This window comes from Oppia nitens, unplaced genomic scaffold, assembly GCF_028296485.1.
Source record: "Oppia nitens isolate AA-2021 unplaced genomic scaffold, nextdenovo-longstitch-racon4-pilon3 scaffold8_pilon_pilon_pilon, whole genome shotgun sequence".
NCBI lineage: Eukaryota > Metazoa > Arthropoda > Arachnida > Sarcoptiformes > Oppiidae > Oppia > Oppia nitens.
In genome coordinates this window covers 1,329,655-1,352,924 of record NW_026533252.1, presented here as the reverse complement: position 1 = coordinate 1,352,924, position 23,270 = coordinate 1,329,655, and the positions used below count along the sequence as shown (strand labels likewise).

Here is a 23,270-nt window from a genome sequence, read left to right as displayed (position 1 = left end):
TTACAATGATTACTATGAATGCAATAAAAATATGTACTGTTATTATGTTATAACGTAAACAATAAAATGATCGGCAATTTTGTCACAAACAACACTACAGTACACTATAGTACAGTCAAAGCTGGCATTTAAACACACGGTTTAAATATAACTAACGTTTGCCGACCAATACAACACATATTATATTAATACTAATTAATAATAAAATGAAAAATAAATTTTTATTATAAAAATTATTAATTTATGATTATTTATGGTTTATTAATATTATTATAATTCACTTTTAATTTTATAAGAAATGCATTAATAATTTGTTGTACAGTATTATACTGTACTGTAAATTACAATACAGTAGATGTAGTGTATTGTATATACAGTAATATAATACAGATATTAATACAATACTGTTGTGTAATACTTGTATGTATTATAAAGTAATAGCCATTCAATGTGTTATTCAATGAGTGTATTGTATATACAATTGATTTCTTAAAATATTGTTGTTGTTGTTGTTGTGTGTTATCATCGCTTAAGAGACCAATTGTTGTATTATTTAATGGCTTTTGACTTTTGCCGACACTCTTAAGCAGTGATACTCACAATTGGTGATCATTTATGATGTAAGACTTGATATGATGGACATTATGATTGTTGGCCATCAGCAGTGATATGTATACAAACATTTCATCTCATAAATGTCTTAACGACTCGTCACTCATCGGCGGTGACTCCGTGGCCAACAAGGAATTGTTTACGGCCTGCAAGAATGGTGATGTTGTACGCGTCAAGAAGCTCATCAACACCGCTAATGTTAACATTCGCGACACTTCGGGCCGAAAGTCAACACCACTTCATTTTGCTGCCGGATTTGGTCAGTATTGTTGATACGGGTCTATGAAATACTAATAATATTGTATGAAATGCATCGATAGGTCGCAAAGATATTGTCGAGTATTTGTTGAGTCTTAAGGCCAACGTATCTGTTAAAGATGACGGCGGTCTTCAACCGCTTCATAACGCTTCCAGTTTTGGTATTATAGTAATAATTTTTAGTGTTTAGTTTTGTTATAAGTGTTTGTTTTGGTCATTGAAAGGTCACGCCGAAGTAGTTCAGCTTTTGTTGCGTAATGGAGCCGATCCTAACGCTAAAGACAATTGGGGTTTTACGCCGTTGATGGAGGCGGTCATCAAAGCGAAGATAGAGGTGTGCATTGTTTTGCTTCAGAACAACGCCGACCCAAACCTATTGAACTCAGAAGGAAAATGTGCTCTCGATTTGGCCGATCCGTTGACCAAAAGTATATTTTTAGGTGAATATAAAAAGGATGAACTTCTTGAAGCTGCACGTAATGGTAACGAAGAAAAACTACTGTCGCTATTGGTTCCTATGAATGTCAACTGTCAGGCAAGTGATGGCCGCAAATCATCGTTACTTCATTTAGCCAGCGGTTACAACAGGATTAATGTAGTGAAGTTACTTATAAGTCGCGGAGCAGATTGTCACGCACAGGACAAGGGAGGTCTCGGTACGTGTTTTAGTAATTGTTTGTTTGGTTTATTTTTTATGATTTTAATGTAATATTACTATAAATTATTATCTGTAGTTCCGCTGCACAACAGCAGCTCTTACGGTCACTTCGATGTCTGTGAGATCCTAATCAAAGCGGGCGCTTCCGTCTCAGCCACTGATCATTGGCAGGTATGTCTACATGTAATTAATATAGTGATTGTATTTTTATGAATTTATTATTTATTTATTTTTTCAGTTTACACCATTACATGAGGTATTTTTGTCAAAATTTATTTTTTACTTTTAATTGTATTTTTAATTCAAATCAATTTCATTTCATTTGATAAAAGGCTGCCTCAAAAATGCGAGTAGAAGTTTGCTCTCTATTATTGAGGTATTATATGTCAGAATTAGGTTCAACAGTAAAAAATATAAATGTTTTTTAAAATTTATTCAACAGTCATGGAGCTGATCCTTATTTACCTAATTGTCACGGTATTAATAACTTTTATTTGATATAAAATATGATACACTATAGTATTTATTTATAATAACCGATTTATTAATTGTTTATTAGGAAAAACCGCTATAGATATGTCTCCGACACGAGAACTACAGGAAAGAATTGCTTACGAATATAAAGGTCACTGTCTTTTGGATGCCATTCTTCAGGGAGAGATCACAAAAGTTAAGAAATGTTTGACACCAGAAATCACAAACTTTAAGCACCCATTTACTGGTGATTCGCCCCTACATTATGCGGTTCTTTGTTCACATTCAAAGCGCAAACAAATTTGTGAATTTCTTATACGAAAGAATGCAAATCTGAACGAAAAAAACAAAGATTTTTTGGCACCAATTCATTTGGCTGCAGACAACTCCAAGTTTGATGTACTCGAGTTGTTACTTAAAAATGGATCAAAAGTTAACATTTTGGATGGATTGGGTCAGACGGCTCTACATCGATGTGCTCGAGACGGCAATATTGGCGCCGTTCAGACATTGTTGTCGTACGGCGCAGACATTTCGATTGTTAGTTTACAGGGCTATACAGTGGATCAAATGGCTAAAGAAAATGTCCAAAAATTGCTAATAAATCATCGATTGACCACAACTGGAGATATTGAATATAAATTATTGGAAGCGTCCAAAGCTGGAGAACTAGAAGTAGTTAAGACGATACTCACGACGTATCCACATCTTGTCAATTGTCGGGACATCGATGGCCGACAATCGACACCAATTCATTTTGCTGCCGGTTATAATCGACTGAATGTCGTTGAGTTTCTTTTGTCACGAAATGCCGACGTTTCAGCTAAAGGTTTGCAAAAACAACTACCGGTAGTAATGTGTTATACCGTAAACTATATGTTAATTATATTTGTTAAGACAAGGGAGGGTTAGCGCCATTGCATAACGCTTGCAGTTATGGACACTTGGAAGTCGCGGAACTACTAATTAAACATAAAGCTAATGTTAACGCCACAGATCTCTGGAAGTTTACGTCATTACACGAAGCATCAGCTAAGGGTAAGACTGAAATCGTAAGATTGTTGTTGAAGAATGGCGCCGATAAAGAAAAGAAGAATAGAGATGGCAATAGAGCTATCGATTTGGTCAAAGATGGTGATCAAGAAATAACTGATCTGTTAATGGGTGAGTCAGCCATTCTGGATGCCGCCAAAAAGGGAGACTTGAATCGATTGATGAAATTAGTTACCAATGAGAATGTCAATTGTAAAGATTCGGCCGGAAGGCATTCAACGCCATTACATTTAGCCGCCGGTTATAATAATATTGAATGCACTCAACTTCTCATTGAAAAAGGAGCAGAAGTTAACGCAACCGATAAAGTATATAATTATCAATATTATGTTTATTGTAATTAATTTTAATTATATTTTTATTACCAAACCCAGGGAGGTCTCATTCCTTTACATAACAGTGCATCATATGGTCATTTAGATATCGCTGCTTTACTTATCAAACATAATACGGCTGTAAATTCTACCGATCGGTGGGGATTTACGCCATTGCATGAGGTTTGTCATTAAATAAATATTGTTTAATAACTTGTTATTTGTTATTATTATTGATGTATTAAATGTCATAATTTTCTAAAAGGCGGCTCAAAAATCTCGAACCCAAGTATGTGCACTACTGTTAGCTCACGGCTCAGACTGTTATCTTAAAAATCACGAAAATCAGACACCACTTGATTTAGCGACAGCTGATGATGTTAGATGTCTTTTAATGGATGCAATGGCTCCAAACTCGACGCCTTCCTTGTCTTCTTCAGTTATGTCATTAACTCTGACCTCCAAAGATGTTGTTACTGTTCCACAGCCTACAGAAGTTAAAAGCAGTCCGTTGTCAACTCCCAGTCTAACCACATCAACAATTGCTCAAACAAATTCATTGACCACAATTAGATCCAGTGAAACGAATATTCCGTCGGCATTGACTCTACTTTTATCCCAAAGAAACAGCGAGAATGTTAACGGAGACATATCATCGGCGAGTGGTCAGTGCGCCGACGGATTTGCAAAGAAATCTAGTTCTCATTCCATAACTAATTATTTGCCATCATCAACATTGCCATCTATTAATATGACAACATTCCTCCAAAGTTTAGGTTTAGATCATTTAATTGAGCTTTTTGTTAGGGAACAGATCTCATTTGATATATTATCTGAAATGGGTCACGAAGAACTTAAGCAAATTGGTGTCAATGCTTATGGTCATCGACATCGACTGCTTAAAGGCATTGAAAAAGTGTTACTATCGACACATTCATCTACACACCACTCCATTCCATTGAGTTCGGGCACTGTATTGAAAGAAATTAATGCGACGGACAAAGAGTACAAAGCCGTAGAGGACGAAATGCAGAGTACAATTCGGGAACACAAAGATAATGGTCATTCGGGAGGCATTTTCAATCGATATCATATCATTAAAATCGAACGAATCAGTAATCGAAAACTATGGGAACGGTATTGTCACAGACGTAGAGAGATATTGGAAGAGAACCACGACTACTCAAATGAACGAATGTTGTTCCACGGATCACCATTCTTGAATGCCATCATTCAGAAAGGTTTCGATGAAAGGCACGCTTATATCGGCGGAATGTTTGGCGCCGGCATCTACTTTGCCGAAAACAGCTCCAAAAGCAATCAATACGTTTATGGAATTGGAGGCGGAACTGGTTGTCCACAGCATAAGGACCGTTCATGTTATGTCTGTAAACGCCAACTGCTGTTATGTCGCGTAGCTTTGGGTAAATCATTCTTTCAGTTCAGTGCGCTTAAGATGGCTCACTCACCACCCGGTCATCACAGCATAATTGGTTAGTTGTTTATAATTTAATATTTTTATTATATAAAGTATCACTATATAGTATATATCGTACTTAACATTTATGTGTCATTGATAGGTCGTCCGAGTGGTGGTGGTCTTACTTATCCTGAATATGTTATCTATAGAGGAGAACAGGTATGATAAACCTAACATTTTAGAGCATTAATTTTATGATTAATTGCATAATTATAATCTAAATATAGGCGTATCCCGAGTATGTGATAACTTATCAGATCGTTAAACCTGATTCATTGAACGGCCAATCGTCCACTTTTTATACATAATTGTATAGTTTTTATATTATGATTATAATTATAGTTATTTATAGATTTATATCAATAATAATTTTTTTTATTTTATCACGTAGAAATAAATAATTTAATATAATAGTACATGTGTACACAATTATTTGTATATTTTTTACAATCAATAATACATAAATCCAATTGATTAAATTGCAATTAGTTTTCTTTTGTCAAAACAAAGCTATTAAAAACAAAATTAGGACATATGTGTTGTGTTATTACAATTAATTGATAAATATATAAGCGATTATTGATTGCCAATTACGGAGAAAAAAAGAGATCAATTAATAATAAGTTAATATTAAAATGTATTTAAAAAGTATTCAAATATATATATATATATAATCAATAAGACAATCAAATGAATCTAATATATATTCAATATATATATAATATTTATATGTAGATTACAATATACAGCATATATATGCACTTAACAGTAATGTCCAAAAAATATATCAATGGCTGGAAGGGAAAGCAGTGTCCCGGGACATACTGTATACATACATATATATTTAATTTTTATATATAAATATATGGTCAGCACATGTGGTCGTCTAGACTATCGGCGCATCTTTTCGTGATCCCAACCGTTCTCTTTAATCATATGCGCCAACTCTATGATATATTTTCCCTCCTTATACTTCTGGCTTGACTCAAATGCGTGTTCCTATATAAGCATATTAATAGTTAATAAACTGTATAAATAAAAACATATATAAACAATAATAATAACATTACTGAAATAACTTATCATACATTTATTTATAATTTACAACAAAATCTCAATAATAGTTTTAAAATAATACCTAAATATACATTTAAAAAACGATATTAATATCGTCAAACATCACACTTGTTTAGTAATATTTTAAAGGCTCTGTCTTAAAATCAGACTCACGACTCATCATTTTTTTTAATATCTAATAAATGATATTTTAAATATAAAAATGACTACAAGTGGTAATGTTAGACAATATTTACTCTTATGATTGACCATATAATAGCATCAGACCTCTGAGTAAATAAAAAATAGTAAATTATAAATATATTGAGTATAACATTACTACTTGTATTCATTTTTATATTTAAAATATCATTTATTAGATATTAAAAAAATGATGAGTCGTGCGTCTGATAGTAAGATAGGGTCTATTTTAAACTAATGTAACTATTTTTTTATATCTGAAAAATGTACAAACTTTCCAATAATACTATATATTCTTAAAAATCAATTTTGAATCAATGCGTTTCCTTTCTAATGATTATTGTTTTTGCTATTATTGTGAAATTCAATTTCAATCATATATTTAATACTATAGTTTTAGTTGTTTTTGTTTCCTATTTTTTATATACTATATACCTGTAAATTATACACCTGTGGGAATCGGTCTAATGGGTAACAGCAATGTTATGATGCGTAGATCACATCAAATATTATAAACATATGGTTTCTAAGAAATTTCTAAATGTTGTTAAAATAATTATTTTCTTTAAAAACATTTTCATCTTATTTATCAAAAGTAATGATCGATTCTAAACAAATAATTCATGATTTAAGTTAATTTAAACATAAAAATAATTCATGATTTAAGTTAATTTAAACATAAAAATAATTCTACTGTATATCACATAAATAACCTTACAATATGTCAAAATGACAAATTAATTGCAAGTAAATATGTGTAAGTTATATATACTGTATATAAATAAATTTCAATAACAAACATTATATTGCATTTATATTAAAACATCTTATTTTTTCCAAATTCATTTAATTGTTAGCTTACAGATAATATTGATATATCTAATAATATGATTGAATACACTACTACCACAAACTGTGCAAATATTTTCTATAATACATACAATGCAAAACAATTGTTTGTATATTGCAAAAACACTGTACAGTATATTCATTAAAATTTAATATTATGTTTATTGTTATCCACAAAAAAACTATTCGTTTAATGATTTATACATTTCGATGTCATTAACATTACTGATATCTTTATCCATAGAATTGACAAATAAATCATTAAACAAATTATTTTGTCATTCAATTCAAACATACATTGACTTATATCCACCTTATAATGTCTTCTGTATTAAAACTGACAATAATGTCAATGTTTTTTTTGTTGTAAAATTATATACTATGACAATATGTTAAATCAGTTTAAGCAACTTTATAAAAGTAATTATGACTATAACAAGATAACATTATTTATCCATTAATATTAAATTAACAAATAAAATCAAATTTTCCTTATTTTGAATTTAGTTATATTAATATCTATTATTTGCAAGTCATAGCATAGATATAAATGTTAATAATGATAATAATTTCTAATTTCCGAAAATCACTTTAAATACTATAATTCCTATAAAATTATATATATTTAATTAACTACCTACTTGATTATAATTTAATTTTTATCTATCTTTTATATCAACAATTTTATTCATATCACAAAACTTAATTACGATTATAACTTATTATTTATAAGTATTACTGTATCGTAGGCTATAAAATATATTGCGTATAACTGTAATTACAAAGTTCAACAAAATGCAATTTTTCAATTATAACTTATAACATACTAACGTATAAAAATAAAACAACTCAATCATAATCTTAATATAATCTTAACATATGTAATGTTTTGGTAAGATTTCAAGTTTCTGTTATTTTATTTTACATAATCGTTGAAAACAACTCACAAAACATTAAGCTATTGTAAACGTAAAACAATTGCAATTTCAGTTTAAAATTATATATAAAACTTGTGTTAAACTTAATTATGATTAACAAAAAATAATTAATTTCATAGTACTGTATTTTATTTCACATATATTATTAATGTCATAATTTTTGCATTATAGGCGAGCGTGTTAAAACACTATGAAAATATGTAAATAAAAAATCAATGAATAAATTAAAATTTATAAAGTTTTAATCAATATAGTATAGTATATTAAATATAATATATTGTACTAATTAAAAAACCAATGTTGAAGATCATAGCGCATAAAAAATTGCTGCAAAATAATCATTTCATGAGAGAAAGTTATTGCAAATAAATAAATTTTTTGAAAAAAAAACAATTATGATATGATATGATGTACTAAATATTGAAATTAATGTTTTTTTTATTTAATGAAAACATGTTTTGAATCAATGTTTACGTCTTGGAAATAATAAAAGCTATCATATGATCACATCATATGATTGGCTTATGTTTAGTGAGTTTAATGCCTATGCTTTGTGTTGAACCCATACATACATTGAGTGCATAATACATATAGACTAAGAAATGCAGTTTTACTTATAATGTTTAATACATTATAAGCATAGGATATGATTATATAATTGAAAAGATGGTAACAATAGGTGAAAGGCTTACATATTTCCAGCCGAGAGTAGTCTTACAGCACTCGCAATATATGTCAGCGACGGCGTGCAGTCCCGTCAAAAGTACCCTTTCCTCGGCCACACCGCACCCGACATTGACGCTGTTGGGGACAATACATATGATATACAAATACAATGCATATCAACCACATGTCAGTCCACTTACACTGAATTAAACAGATAAGCCCTGCCCTGACTTCCTTGAAATGACTGCAAACAAACAACGGATCAGTTATTGAGTGATAATTGTATGATAATTGATGGCAAACCTTTGAGATGAGTTCGTCGTGATTGGCCAGATGTGCTCTGCAATGGATGCAACTGTAGGTGCGATGACACGATGGCAGGTATGCCTGAAATGTCTTAACCATTTTGTACGATCACAAGAGTCACCAATTAGTTGATATCATTGTGTTGTCAAACATTTATTACATTCATTACAATCACAATCATTACGCCATTAATACCAATGTTTTATTGTTTTTGTTTGTAAAGTGTTTGTTGTGTTTCCCTTTCAAAGCTATACTACTATAAGCACTCAATTATATACAACATATATAAACACTTAATGTTTGCCAACCAATGACTGACTGATCATAACATTGATAGACTCAATGCTATGGATATTATGGATAACCCGTAATATAAATGTTGTTTCTATGGCTCATCACTGCCACCACACGTCTATCAATGCAAACATACTATTGTTTTGTTTGTTTATATTAATTATTACACTATTATTACACACAAACCAATCAAATCAAAGCATAACATTGAAGCACAACATTGTTTACAAACACTGTGTCACTCATATATACAGTACTACTATATAATACATGTATAATACTGTACAATATATACAGTAATACATTATACTGTATACATGTATACTGTAATATAATTTAAGTGAATCTAATTATAAAAACATTCAGGCAATACATAAAAAACTAATTATGCTATTATTATAATTATAATTTAGTTAATAAATAATTAAAAAGATAATTAATTATTAATTATTGGATAATTAATTATTAATTATTGGATAATTAATAAATAATTAAATCTTTATTATATTAATATTATATAATTTTTATATCAATACAAACTAATGATATTTATTATAACTTTATATAATGTCAAGTAAATAATTTTATCATTGAAAATGTTTATTAATTAATAAATTTTATGATAACCTAATTTTTAATTATCAATTGTCATTAATAAAAATGTAAATACTTATAAAATATAAGTTAATATAGTTTACAATAATTGTTATTAGAAAAACTATATGACATTATCAGAACCAACTTCTAAAAAGTATATCTAATTGTTGTGTCCGAACTGTTTATCTTTCATTCACTCAATTACGGCATTCAAATAAATGAAAAATAAAATAAAACTTAAATAATTTCTTATAAATTTTGTCAACTATTTTAACTAAACGATAGTTTAAAAGAAATAAATATTACTTTTCCAGACATTTATATTCTAGTTTATAAAGTTATATCTGAATGTAATATTAAAATTTGGGCAAAACATCCTACAAATAGACCAATAGATTCTATAGTTTTTTGAATAAAATGTGTTAAAATGTATATATAGTTATAAATCATTATAGGCTTAAAATAGACTATTTTTCTAATCTTTGTTTTACTCAATGACTAATAATATATAGTAATTATCTAATGTATTGAATGTGTATTAATGTATTTCAGTTAGTTTTATAGAATAATCATAATTTTTATCAATTAATAATTTATTTATACTATATTATGAATAACTTATTTTTATTAATATTTTCATAAACATAGTATGTTTTTCTAATGTTATTTAGATATTTTATCATTAAGATATATCTTTATAAAGTATAATGATTATTTCAGTTACTGTATGATAATTATAAATATACAAATTAAAGTAATAAAGATATATTATAATCAACTAAAATACTTATTTTATTAACTGCAATAAAATTGTTATTTATTAAAGAAAATGTACATGGATGGTTGAATTTAACTTGAATTAATATTATTTTATTAAATAACTTAAATAAGTTAATCAATTTATTACAAAATAATATTAACAATTTAAAAACAATAATAAAATGTGCTTTAAGACAAATTATCAAGAACATATTATATAAATTATAAAGTAAAAATATATATTAAATATTTATAAATCATTTAAAAGGTCAACGTTTTAGAGAATTTATAAAAACATTTTCATTCAAATGTGAATTAAATATTTTTATAAATATTTATAAATATTAGTTATTGATTAAGAATTTCTAGTGAGAGACAAATTGTCATTATATTTGATATAATAATAATTTACATGTTTTTATATACTGTATATGTTTTATATCTGCAATTTACAATATGTTTAGAATAATACTAATTATTTGATGTCAATAACAATTGATTATATTATTTATAAAATTTTATGTTTTATAACTTTAGTAATATTATGAAAAATTGCATCATAAAGTATAATAATAATAAACATTAAATTTATTTGTGGGTCAATATAACAACACAAATTGCTTATATTAAATTTATATGATATTATAAAAAATAATACAACTATATTATTAATTTTACATTTGGTAATACATTGATAAATTCAATTAATAATATACAAATATATGTTAAGTTTGCACATTTTATTACTCTATTAGATTTATGTTTACTTAAAAAATCTCAATTTTAAAGCTACTGTACAGTACTTAATAAGTATTACTTATATATTATTAATAAGGTTGCGTAAGTAGGGGTAAGCCATTTTACCCCCTGAAATGCCTGGCTTAAAGTAAAAAAGTTAGGGACCCCTATCAATTTTCGGCGCCCATGGCGCCGATTTTTTTATTTAAATGAAATTTAATATTTAAAAAAAAATATTTATTTATTAATTAATGTAAATTTTGCTTTTAAAATAATAAAATAATAAAATCAAGATATTAATTAAATATTACATATGTAGAGTTCGGACATATTTACTATGGAGAATGTTAGCTATTATACCTTTAAGTTATTATTGTTTTTAGCCTTTTATATGTTTTTTATGCAAAACTATTTATTATTTTTAAAACTTTATAAAAATAAATATGATATTACGTTTAATAAAATATTTTGAGAGTATTAAGGAATTAAGCTGACAATTTTTTCATTTATTCAAGTAATTTATAGTGAATTTAGTTAAATTTGACAAAAATTATCGTTTATAAATGCAATAAAAATTGTTTACCCACTCTATACCCCAAGATTTTTCGTGATTTTTGTTATTTTACCCCCTATACCCTCCTGAAATAAAAAACCTTCGCAACCCTGAATAAAATAGTACTTATAAAACATAACTAAAGTCTTTTCTTATTCGTGTGAATTCTATATTTTCAATTAAAATTTAAGGCTTAAGTTATTTAAAGTCGAAAAGTTATACATATATACTGTATATATATTCATAATTTGTTGTTATTTTTCAATAATTACCAAAAATAAATTATTAAAATTTTGTTAATTTTTAAGTTTATTTTTAACGAAATTTAATCTATAGTTGGAATAAGTGTTGATTAGACTATTGACTTAAAATGTTGAATAGTGAGAGAACTAATTGCATTCAATTATTTATTTTTATGGGAAATTCAATGCAATGAAATAAATTGCTTAAAATGCATAATTGCTAACAACTGTACTGTACTTAACAATTGACATAATAAAACAACTATTTTTAAATAATTTGCATAAACTATAAATTTAAAATCAATGTGTATGCTTAAATTTAAAAAAAAATAAAAGTTCACTATTTAAATCCAAATTTTGACAATTTTAATCACCCGATTAGTTGTATCATTAGTTATAACAAAATTAATTTTATAAATAATTTATTAGTTGTATTTCAACTTTTTTTGTATATTTAAAAATAATAATTATATATATTTTTTCCCTATAACTTATATAACATTCAAATTTTACTATATATTATATAATATACAGTATTACTACCTCTATATACGGTTAAGTAATATTATGTGAACAGCAATATTTGATTTTATTTTTGTTGGTTTTTTAGAAAACTTATCATTTGATTGTATATACATATATCACTGCAAATAAGTAAAAGTACGGTAATTGTAAATATATTTTATTTTTAAAAAAATGATAAAATGTATTAAAAAAATAAATTATATATAAAATAATAATTGAATTCAAGATTTGTAAGTAATGGACGTAATTGATGAATGTATTGATGCATTGATAAGAAGCCAACATTTTAATAGTGAAAAATGAGAGCAAAAACAACAACAACACAGAGTTTGAAGCAAATGATGGCTATATTTGAGTGACAGATGAGTCGTAAACAAACCATTTGTTTGTTTGTTATGTTTTGTTATGACATATCAATTGATGACCACTTTGTTTAGTGACCACCGATTCGGTCCTTAATATTACTAAACAATTAGTTATTGTGTCGAAAATCTGTCTTATTTTTGGATCGTATTTATAGACATTTTTGTCTATAATTTAATATCTGATTCAATACATTAACAGCTTTTAGTTTGAATCAGTTTTTTAATGTTGAGATAAATGACTGAAATATTAAAATAAATGTTTCAATTATTTTGTGATAAATTAATAGTGATTTGAATGTGAGATAAAGTATAAGAAATATATTTGATATAATTTTTTTGAAAACAAGCCATTAATTTGATATCAACTTAATTAGTTAAAAGATTTGTTTGTTTGACTCATTAGTTAATATAATAATATTACTAATAATTATAATAATTGAATCATTATTTTATTTAATGATTAATTTATTATTGAGTTTAACATTAAATTATGAGAAAATAATCAGAAAATGTTTGATAAATGTGTGAACACTAGTGATAGCAATGAATAGCAGTTCAGTGATTGAAAGTCAAACTGATATTAATATCGCATTAAAGAGTAGACAAACAACGGATGTATTACTAAGTGATAGTACTTTAGTTGACATCAAATCAAAGGTCAGTCATCAAAGTGTCGCAGATTTACTGTCACCGATGGTCTCGACATCGTTTGTCACAGACTGCCACCAAAGTGCCGCCGAAACGACGGTATTGGCCACTAATAGCAGTGATCTGACGGATTGCAATAGTTATCATCAGCCAAATGGTTGCAATGGTTATACCAATGGTATCAGTGACGGCATCAATGGTACCAACGATGTCGGTACCGATACGTCATCGATGCCATCGACTAACACATCAATGGCACAGTTGTCTCAGTCGTTGCCGTTTCCGTTACTATCGGGCGAAACACTGGTTGCCAACAGATCGACCACCGATGGCATACTTTACGTAACAAACTATCGATTATTTCTATCATATATTAGTTCCAAAGAGAGATTACCTATTAGTTTGCCAATTGGTATGATTGAGTCCGTGGAGATGAGAGATCTTTACTATTTAAATGTCTACACAAAACACGTGCGATCTTTCATAATCTCTTTTACAACTGGCGAAGACTGTGCCCATTGGTATAAGCGATTGCTGGATATCTGTTCTCTACAGACCAAACTCGACAACTTGTTTTGTTTCAAGTTTTTTGTGGCCACCAAAGCCGATAAAAGTCATATATTTGTTGACAATAAACAGATTCGCAATTGTTATGAAAACTTTTACAAAGAGTTTAAACGAATGTCATTTGACAACGTCTGGAGAATCAGTGATATTAACAAAGAGTTCAAACTGTGTCAGAGTTATCCGCGATATCTAGTTGTGCCTCAAAGTGTTACTGACAAAGATCTTGAATCAGTGGCCAGTTTTCGTTACTCACGTCGCATACCGACTGTTGTGTGGAGACACCGTAAAAACGGTTGTGTGATATCGAGGAGTAGTCAACCAGAGGTCGGTTGGCTTGGATGGAGAAGCAGTCACGACGAACTACTTCTCAATTCTATTGTCAAGTGCTGTAATATTGGTAACAATATTGCTAAGAAATTATTAATTTTGGACGCCCGCAGCTATACGGCTGCAGTGGCCAATCGTGCCAAAGGTGGCGGCTGTGAGTGTCCAGAATATTATCTCGACTGTGAGGTCCAGTTCATGAGTTTAGCTAATATTCATAGCATCCGAAAGAGTTTTTATTCGCTTCGTTATATATGTGAATCGCCTGCGGATCAGATAAAGTATGTATAGAAACATATAATTTAATGCCGGGATTTCCCTTGACCTCAATTACACCATTCATTTACTTTTACTTTTGGCAATAGTTTGCAAATTTTTAGTCTTTTTTTTATTAGTATAAGATTAAAATATTTAGTTACATCTTAAATATAAGTGATTTTATTTATATTACATTAATTATACAATTAGTAGATATGTTAATGTTGTTGGTATTTGCAAGTGGGCGTATAAAACTGTGATATTTAAATTATTTATCGCTAGTAATTTGATAACATTATTTTTAAATGGCCTATAATCTTATAAGATATAAGCTTACAATTTACAGCATATTGTTATTAATTATTTATTTTTAAAAATTATATTAATATATTTTATAATAAATTTTTAATAGCTTAAAAATGCTAATAAGAAATAATAAAATATAATTTAACAAATATTTAATTTTAACCTTGGTTTTTTTTTGTAAAAATAAAATTAAGGGAATTCCTTCTACTGTTTATGTTTACCTAATTTTATAAGGAAATAAAATATAGTAAAGTTTAGTAAACCGTTACTGGAATTTTCATATAATTAATTTATTAATTATAAAATAATTATTTTTAACAATAGTTGGCTAACATTACTCGACAATACTAAATGGTTGCACAACTTATCGGGACTCATGAAATCTGCACTAATTGTTGTGAATGCCATCGATTTAGAGGAGAGACCAGTTTTAGTGCATTGTAGTGATGGATGGGATCGGACGCCACAAATCGTGGCCTTAGCTGAGCTAATGTTAGATCCATATTATAGGACTATTGATGGCTTTAGAATGTTGATTGAAAGGGAATGGATTAAATTCGGCCATAAATTTGCAGACCGTTGTGGTAACGGTGCTTCATGTGATGACACCAACGAGCGGTGTCCTGTTTTCCTACAATGGCTCGACTGTGTTCATCAACTGGTACTACAGTTCCCGTGTAGTTTTGAATTTAATCTTAACTTTTTGGTATGTTTTAAAATTTAATAGAAATAATTAAATATATAATTAATCGATAATTTATAGATTAAATTAATACAACACACATATTCGTCACTTTTTGGTACATTTATTTGCAATAATATACGCGAACGGATTGACCATCAAATTTATGAGAAGACCTATTCTGTTTGGTCTTATTTTAATAATAGACGTCAGTATTTTATAAATTACATTTATGCCAACAATGATCAGGTGATTAATAAAACTAATTGTAATCAAAATTTATTTTAATAACACTATTAATTTAAATGTTTAATTAGGTTTTGAGACCATCGTGTAAAGCAAAAGATATAGTGTTCTGGAGTGATGTTTATATGCCATTGTCGTCATCAGCTTCTGGAGGATTGGAATATAATTATAGTTCAGACGACTCCGTTGATAAAAATAATGTATCATATGGTGATGTAACAGATGGTAATGATGTGCCTATTAATGGAGATATTAAACAATCAAATGAATCTAAACAATTGGATACCGGTCTGAATGTGTCCAACAATGAAACAAATGAAACTGAATCAGATATGGACACTATTGCCAGCGATAAACATCATTCCCTATCAAAGACCAGGTCATGCGAGAACCTGGCGCTTGACGACCATCACACCAATCATCATAATGATGACCAACACTATAGTTCATCGTCATTGCTTAGAACTAGACATCATTGCAGTGATCCTAATCTTCAACGATCGCTGACTATTGCTAACGATTCAGTGGAGTGGAAACGTGGAAAGTGTGCTGATATTATACAATATATTCGTGATTATCAAACTAATGGTATCGGCGCCGGTAGTCGCGAGGCCAGTGATCGTGACTCAACACAATTTCCGTCGAGTCGTAATTCAGATAACGGTTTGTTAGATGATTCTGATTTGGTGATGGCCTCACACTTTAGTATGCTATCCACCGAAACGTTACTTAACGGGAATATCTGGAATAATGGTGAATGTATTCAAACAAATGGTGACTCATCGCAAAATGTGTTATTAAATCATAATGTATTGACAACCAGTACCAGTACTACTGAATTAAGCAGTTCTTGTGTGCAAAATAATGACAGTCTATCATCGGTTTCAATGTTTGATCCAATTTTAAAGAAACGACAGCAAACAACACATACATGTAGTACACCTGTTCAGAGACAGAATTCAAACGAAATTAATAATAGCAGTTCTAGTTATGGATATTCAAATGGTAAACACACCCGAACTCCTAGTTCTGGATGTCCGGCCACTCCTAACGATGAGTCCAATTTCGATAATGCCTTTCCTTTTGACGGAGCCTTAAATCATGAGTCATTTGACATCGACGGACACCTTCTTTTAAAAGATAAAGTTTTATCGAGACTTCAGCAAATCATCGGTCAGAATAAGGTATGAATTTTGTTGAAAAACATTTTTACAGTAATTTATTGCTGTAATTATTAATTCTCTGTATATCTAATAATAATTAGATTGAAATCGATTATCTCCGCCGGGAATTATATTTGGCGCGTTTGGCACTCTGTCAGCAATTAAAATATTGCAATGGAGTTAATGATGAGGTATTGTGATTATAAAATAATTATTTTGATATATCTAATAGTATAACATTTGTAGAGCTCCATTGCTAACGGTTCCAATTCATCTGAAACGTCGGATAATGTCCTCAACTCATGGGTCGATGTGATGCCATCACTTCAACAGACACGCAATGGATTTATAATAAAGTCGAGATGTGATAACAAAAGCCATTCATTTACTTCAATTGATCCGGAAGTCAATGCTATTAAAACATGCGATGAGCTCTCACTGGATACAAATCAGTTGGCATTATCGGTAAATCATTTATAATAAAATTAATTAGTCTTTAATTCCGTATATTTGTGCTCAAAAAATTAAAAATAAATCTTTTATTTATATAAATATATATATTTGACTTCAACTACTAGTCATCCTAATTATCAAATAATTAATTGACTATTACTTTAATTAAGACCTTTACTGTACTTTTAAAACTGTAATATTTTATGTATAAAATTAATTTTAAATATGTAGAAAATATTAGTTTATATATACAATAAGTATATATATTATATATATATTGTTAAATGTTAAGATTTATATACATACAGTATAACTGTTAAATCATAATAAATACTAAAAAGAGTCGAAGTATTTATCGGCCACTAAATCGGGAATTGTTTTATTTAACCGAAAATATACCAAAAAATAACTAATAAACAGGAATTTGTTTATAAATTCAAATTTTAATAATTACTATATATTTTTATTTACAATTATTTTAATGTCAATGATTTAATAAATATTTATAAAAAATGTGTTATATTATAAAAATTTATAAAAAATAAGTAAATTAATCATTGTTTGGTTGAGTTGTTTCCGAAATTCTTATAAAATATTTATTTCTTTCACTCTCGACGTCAATAATACCTCCGTTTTTGAGTTGTTTCTCATAAATATCTTTGAATTTATTGACATTGATCTTCGCTTCTTCAATCAAATCATTTTCACCCACTAATGGTTCGTTTAAAAGACATGGATTTGAATATTTGTTTGGATCCGTATAGTCATTGATGTGACTGTTATTCAAGAGATTACGACAAATCGGACAATGAATCCGAACTTCTGTCAAATTGACATTTGTTTCACTCTTTATTTGTTTCGACACATAATCAGCAAAACAACGACAATGAAAGTGATGAAAGCAATCGTTTCGCATAATCTGGTCATCGGTAGTGAAGTCGTATAAACAAATGGCACATCGGGTGCCAACCGGACAATTCAATGTTGTCAACACGTCCCGAGACTTTTCAATTATCTCGTATATCATTGTGTCAGCGATTCTTTGTTGGCAAACATTACTGATGGCAATCCTTAAACTTTTTATTACAGAATCGATGCAAACAAATACAATGATTGTTAAGAATATATCCTAAATAAACAAACCTTTGGATGTCATCATCAGTTAAACCTCTCGTATTCTTCATCTCAATGCTGGGACACTCATTGGGATACTGAAGATAAGTCATTAAGACATTAATGATATAATCGATAATAAAAATGTATTTCACATACATTTATGGCAATCACAACAAAGAGTGTGAATCTAACCAATTGGTTGTTACTATTGCCGGCCGTTTTCGGTAATATATCGATGGACACTGTGGCCAATCGGTCATCACAATTGGTATCATTTGTGTCTATATTGATATCATCCAAATATATTGCTTTAATTACTTCCAATTCAGTTGCAAGTCTTGAACCGATAAATTGAAAGATAGAAAAGTTTACAAACATTTATTTGATGGCAATATTTATAATTAAACTAACGTTTCATTCAAACAATTGTTCATCTTTTTAGACACACTTTAATCAATAATTTTCATATCATTTAAATACATATAAAATAACAATAAATACCGAAAATAATTGAAAATAATAATTAAATTAATCACTGATTATATAAATATAACAATTAATGCATTTATTACAGTATTAATACAACATATGATTACAAAAAGTATTACAAAACAAAGTTACAAATATTTAGTGAATTCTAAAACCCTATAAAAATTATATAACAAATACATTGACAAAAACATTCATTACATTTGCATTAGTGTTACGTTATATGCGAACACTTAATACATTAGACAAACATTTAAGTCAATGCTTTTGTATGACATTTGACCACAACTTGTATTATAGTCTTCATTGTCGACAATAATTGACAAATAAAAGACTTGACGAAAGATAAAGAGGTAAACAATTAAAACAATGCTTCCGTTATCACTGTTGAGAACCGCTCAAAATCATCCGATGCTCGTCGAGTTGAAAAACGGGGAGACATATAATGGCCATTTAGTCAGTTGCGACAATTGGATGAATATCAATCTTCGGGAAGTCATCTGTACGTCACGCGATGGCGACCGCTTCTGGCGAATGCCTGAATGCTATATTCGTGGATCAAATATCAAGTATTTGCGAATTCCCGATGAAGTAATTGATTTGGTGCGCGAAGAAGTCAAACAAAAGCGCGGACCGCAAGCAATGAGAGGACGGGGCGGTCCGCGACCTGGACTTGGATCACGACCTCAAGGAACAGGTCGTGGAAGAGGTGGACCACAAAAACCGAGAAATTAATGGGTTTTTTCATTGGTTACAGAAATTGATTTATTATGAATCATATGAAACATTAAGTCTTTCTTATCGACGAATATAAAGATTTTTTTCCAATCATTTTAAAACATTATTATAATTTATAAATTAATAATTACTATAATTAATACATAGAAATAAATTGTTTTTAATGAAAATATGTAATAAATTTATATAACTTTTAAAAATCCTAAAATCCTTTTGGCGTCCAATTAGTTTTTTGTTTGATTTTATGCATTTCATAGCAGACCAGAGTGTCCTGCGGTTGAAACCTAAGACCGTCTAATCCAACGATTCCATCGAAACGAATACCGCATTCGACATCTTTTTTGATGGTTTCCATCTCATCCTTGAGATGTCTCAATGAACTAACTTTCAAGTCTTTAGTCACTTGTTGTTCATTGCGGATGACTTTGTAGAGACAGTTTGACTTTTTGAGGACTCCTTTAGCGCACCGAACGCCGGCCACCGGTATCTTCCTATGTTTGTCATTAACCACGAATTCCTGTTGAACTAGAGCTTCACCTAAAACTACTTCCTCATCAATTAATGGTAATCTATCGCTGATTTCTTTCTTTAAATCGTCGACCAAATGATAGATGACATTAAATTTCTTAATCGTAACGTTTAACTCTTTGGCCAATTTATTGACCGCAGGGTTCATTGTATTTACATTAAATGAATAGATGACTGTCCTATCGAAACAGGCGCCCAATTCGACCTCATTCTCGGTGATGGCGCCGACACCGAAATGAAGCAAATTTACTTTAGCGTCACTTTTATCATTTGGATACGAATCAAACATATCGTACAATACTTCCAGACTGCCGGTGACATCACATTTGAATATAACATTTAATTTGTTTTCTTCGCCTTCATTTGTGATCATCTTTTCTCGCGGACCCTTATTCTTCTTACGTTTGTATCTAATGCCCGCTGATCTCAAAGCAATCAATTCTTCTCTATAGACTTTTAAATGTTCTTCGAGTTTGTTTTGAGCGGCCATAGCATCTGCTTCGGCTCTACGCCGCCGATCACGCGCTTTAATTAAGTTCACGAGTTCTTTGACATCCTTTTCAGTGGGCAATTGCCACACTTTATCGCCCGCATCGGGTAGATCTTCTTCCCGCCAACCAATCACTTGGACAGGAAATCCAGGATTGCATTTCTCGATAACATTTCCCCACTCGTCATACATCGCCCTGACTTTAGCCCACGATTTTTGACCGGCAATAATGATATCTCCTTTCTTAAGCGTCCCATTTTGAACCAAAATCGATGCAGTCTTTCCTTTCTTTGCGTCGACACTTGATTCGAGAACAACTGCTTCGACACTTCCATCAAAGTACGCCTTTAACTCCATAGTCTCAGCCAAAGCCAAAATCGCTTCTTTCATGTCTTCAATACCAATATTTTTTAGTGCACTTATTTTAATGGCCTGAATGTCTCCGCCGTCATCTTCCAAAACTATTCCTTGAGCTCTTAGACCAGTCTTCAAATAGTTGATATCTTTAGTCAAATTGACACTTTTGTCAACTTTATTAATGGCAACAATTATGGGAACATTAGATGATTTGGCAAAAATTATTGACTCAATGGTTTGTTCCATAACGCCGTCATCGGTGGCCACAACCAGAACAACAATATCAGTAATATTGGCGCCGCGTTCTCGCATAGCACTGAATGCCTTATGTCCCGGAGTGTCCAGAAATGTCACTAAATTCTTAGATATCTTTTTCTGATTGTTTTGTTGATCCAATGAGACAACAAAAGCGCCGATATGTTGAGTAATACCACCAAACTCTTGTTTAACGATCTCTGAGTGTCTTAAACTGTCTAACAAAGTAGTCTTTCCGTGATCCACGTGACCCATTATAGTAACCACAGGCACTCTGGTCACCAAATTGGTCCCGTTTTTCAACAATTTATTTAAATGTTCATCAAAATCAAACTCGTCTTTCGTGACAAGCGATGGGTTTTTCACGAAATTTGGTTTTTTGTCAAAAAATTTGATAATACGAACAAAGTCTTTAACGTCTTCTATCGGGTAGTCTGTGATCTTCAACTCTTTAACCGCTTTCTTGATGTCACTAATCGGTCTCTTCAGTGCTTCGGCGAGTTGTTGTTCACTCATTTGATCCCAAATGTCGATGACTTCGGCATTTCGTTTGTTTATTTCACGGCGGACTTTGTTGTTATCAATGGTCAGAGTTTTGTTATAACAAAAACTATTGATTGTAAGACATCTCATTTGATTATATCTATTGTGATAAAAGTTATAACCAATTGGCGAGTGTTTGTCACATGTCTTCAGTCCGGTCGCCACCATATCAGCTAAAGTCCTCGTAATCAAAGATGTCTTTAATATTTTCATTATTAATTATTATTTATATTTATATTATAATATAAAATTAAGTTTATAAACATTTTAATTAATCATTTGTTAATATAATTGATTAAAATTGAAATTTTATTGAAAAGATTTTTTAATTATAGTTTACAAACAAAATCATATGTAAGTCACGTGTTATGATATATTATGTAATCAATGCTAACATAATGTCATAACAGTATAGAGTATTATATGATATTATATTAATACTGTATTGTATTTTAATATTTTTAAAGTTAACGTAAATGTAAATTTTAGTTGAAGTCTCATATATACATTTTATATTCATGTATATATATTTAAAAAAACAACTTTTAAAATAGTAATTTAAATGTATTTTATAAAAAATCGACTTAAATTTATAAATTCTTTAAAGTATAATTTGTAGATAATTATATACATTACTTAAAATATTTAAATACAAAAATTATGTAAAAAATAATTCTAATATTTAATGAATTATTTTAAGAAAATTATAATTTTAAAATTATTTTTTAGTGTTTATACTTTTCAATTTTATGTTCATTAATACTACAGGCTGTAAATCATATAAAGATAAAATTAAATGTTTTAATTACATAAAAAGTATAATGGATATTTTAATCAAATAAAATTTAAAATAATAAGGAATACTTGAAATTTATGAAAATAAATTTTATACTTTTAAGGAATTAATTAAAAGATTTTCTCTTTGCATAATAGACACAAAAAAAAAAAGATAAACTGAACACTAATTTGATAAATTAGTTTGACCAGGTTTTTTGAGAAATAAATTTTTAGTAAATTTTATGTAAATCACATGTAAACAAAATACTCTGTATCTTTAGTTTTAAAAAGGATTAAATTTTTGTAATTTATTATTAAAAACCTCAACTATTGCTTATTAATTTAAACTTTATTTGATAAAGATATCTCTTATACTTTTTAAGTAATTCAAC

At 29.2% G+C, this 23,270-nt stretch overlaps 6 protein-coding genes across 7 annotated transcripts; 3 read left to right on the top strand and 3 right to left on the bottom strand.

Annotated features, from left to right (window-relative positions):
• Window positions 1–389: 389 nt before the first annotated feature.
• LOC128963927 (poly [ADP-ribose] polymerase tankyrase-2-like) lies at window positions 390–5,232 on the top strand. The gene is made up of 13 exons (XM_054310473.1): window positions 390–871; window positions 933–1,031; window positions 1,095–1,526; window positions 1,605–1,699; window positions 1,767–1,784; window positions 1,861–1,904; window positions 1,971–2,005; window positions 2,088–2,831; window positions 2,900–3,363; window positions 3,430–3,552; window positions 3,635–4,862; window positions 4,950–5,008; window positions 5,077–5,232. The coding sequence occupies exons 1-13, from the start codon at window positions 670–672 to the stop codon at window positions 5,155–5,157; spliced, it is 3,624 nt and encodes a 1,207-aa protein (XP_054166448.1). The 5' UTR covers window positions 390–669; the 3' UTR covers window positions 5,158–5,232.
• A 230-nt stretch (window positions 5,233–5,462) lies between these two features.
• LOC128963937 (protein yippee-like 2) lies at window positions 5,463–9,236 on the bottom strand. Its single transcript, XM_054310484.1, has 4 exons — window positions 8,863–9,236; window positions 8,760–8,803; window positions 8,586–8,694; window positions 5,463–5,848 (listed from the first exon to the last, which is right to left on the bottom strand). The coding sequence occupies exons 1-4, from the start codon at window positions 8,962–8,964 to the stop codon at window positions 5,741–5,743; spliced, it is 363 nt and encodes a 120-aa protein (XP_054166459.1). The 5' UTR covers window positions 8,965–9,236; the 3' UTR covers window positions 5,463–5,740.
• Window positions 9,237–13,436: 4,200 nt separating this feature from the next.
• Window positions 13,437–17,722, top strand: LOC128963928 (myotubularin-related protein 4-like). The gene is made up of 6 exons (XM_054310474.1): window positions 13,437–14,758; window positions 15,366–15,747; window positions 15,805–15,972; window positions 16,041–17,153; window positions 17,234–17,323; window positions 17,379–17,722. The coding sequence occupies exons 1-6, from the start codon at window positions 13,482–13,484 to the stop codon at window positions 17,610–17,612; spliced, it is 3,264 nt and encodes a 1,087-aa protein (XP_054166449.1). The 5' UTR covers window positions 13,437–13,481; the 3' UTR covers window positions 17,613–17,722.
• Window positions 17,723–18,112: 390 nt separating this feature from the next.
• On the bottom strand, window positions 18,113–19,190 carry LOC128963933 (E3 ubiquitin-protein ligase RNF25-like). Of its 2 annotated transcripts, none has more exons than XM_054310479.1 (4): window positions 19,113–19,190; window positions 18,858–19,038; window positions 18,729–18,796; window positions 18,113–18,661 (listed from the first exon to the last, which is right to left on the bottom strand). In XM_054310479.1, exons 1-4 carry the CDS (start codon window positions 19,133–19,135, stop codon window positions 18,136–18,138), a joined length of 798 nt encoding a protein of 265 aa, XP_054166454.1. In that variant the 5' UTR covers window positions 19,136–19,190; the 3' UTR covers window positions 18,113–18,135. The 2 variants fall into 2 exon arrangements, with proteins under 2 accessions (XP_054166454.1, XP_054166455.1); XM_054310480.1 differs by having other exon boundaries at window positions 18,113–18,655.
• Window positions 19,191–19,397: 207 nt separating this feature from the next.
• LOC128963936 (U6 snRNA-associated Sm-like protein LSm4) lies at window positions 19,398–20,009 on the top strand. Its single transcript, XM_054310482.1, has one exon. The coding sequence runs from the start codon at window positions 19,560–19,562 to the stop codon at window positions 19,923–19,925; it is 366 nt and encodes a 121-aa protein (XP_054166457.1). The 5' UTR covers window positions 19,398–19,559; the 3' UTR covers window positions 19,926–20,009.
• Window positions 20,010–20,070: 61 nt separating this feature from the next.
• LOC128963930 (translation initiation factor IF-2, mitochondrial-like) lies at window positions 20,071–22,285 on the bottom strand. The gene has a single exon (XM_054310476.1). The coding sequence runs from the start codon at window positions 22,267–22,269 to the stop codon at window positions 20,131–20,133; it is 2,139 nt and encodes a 712-aa protein (XP_054166451.1). The 5' UTR covers window positions 22,270–22,285; the 3' UTR covers window positions 20,071–20,130.
• Between the last annotated feature and the right edge of the window lie 985 nt (window positions 22,286–23,270).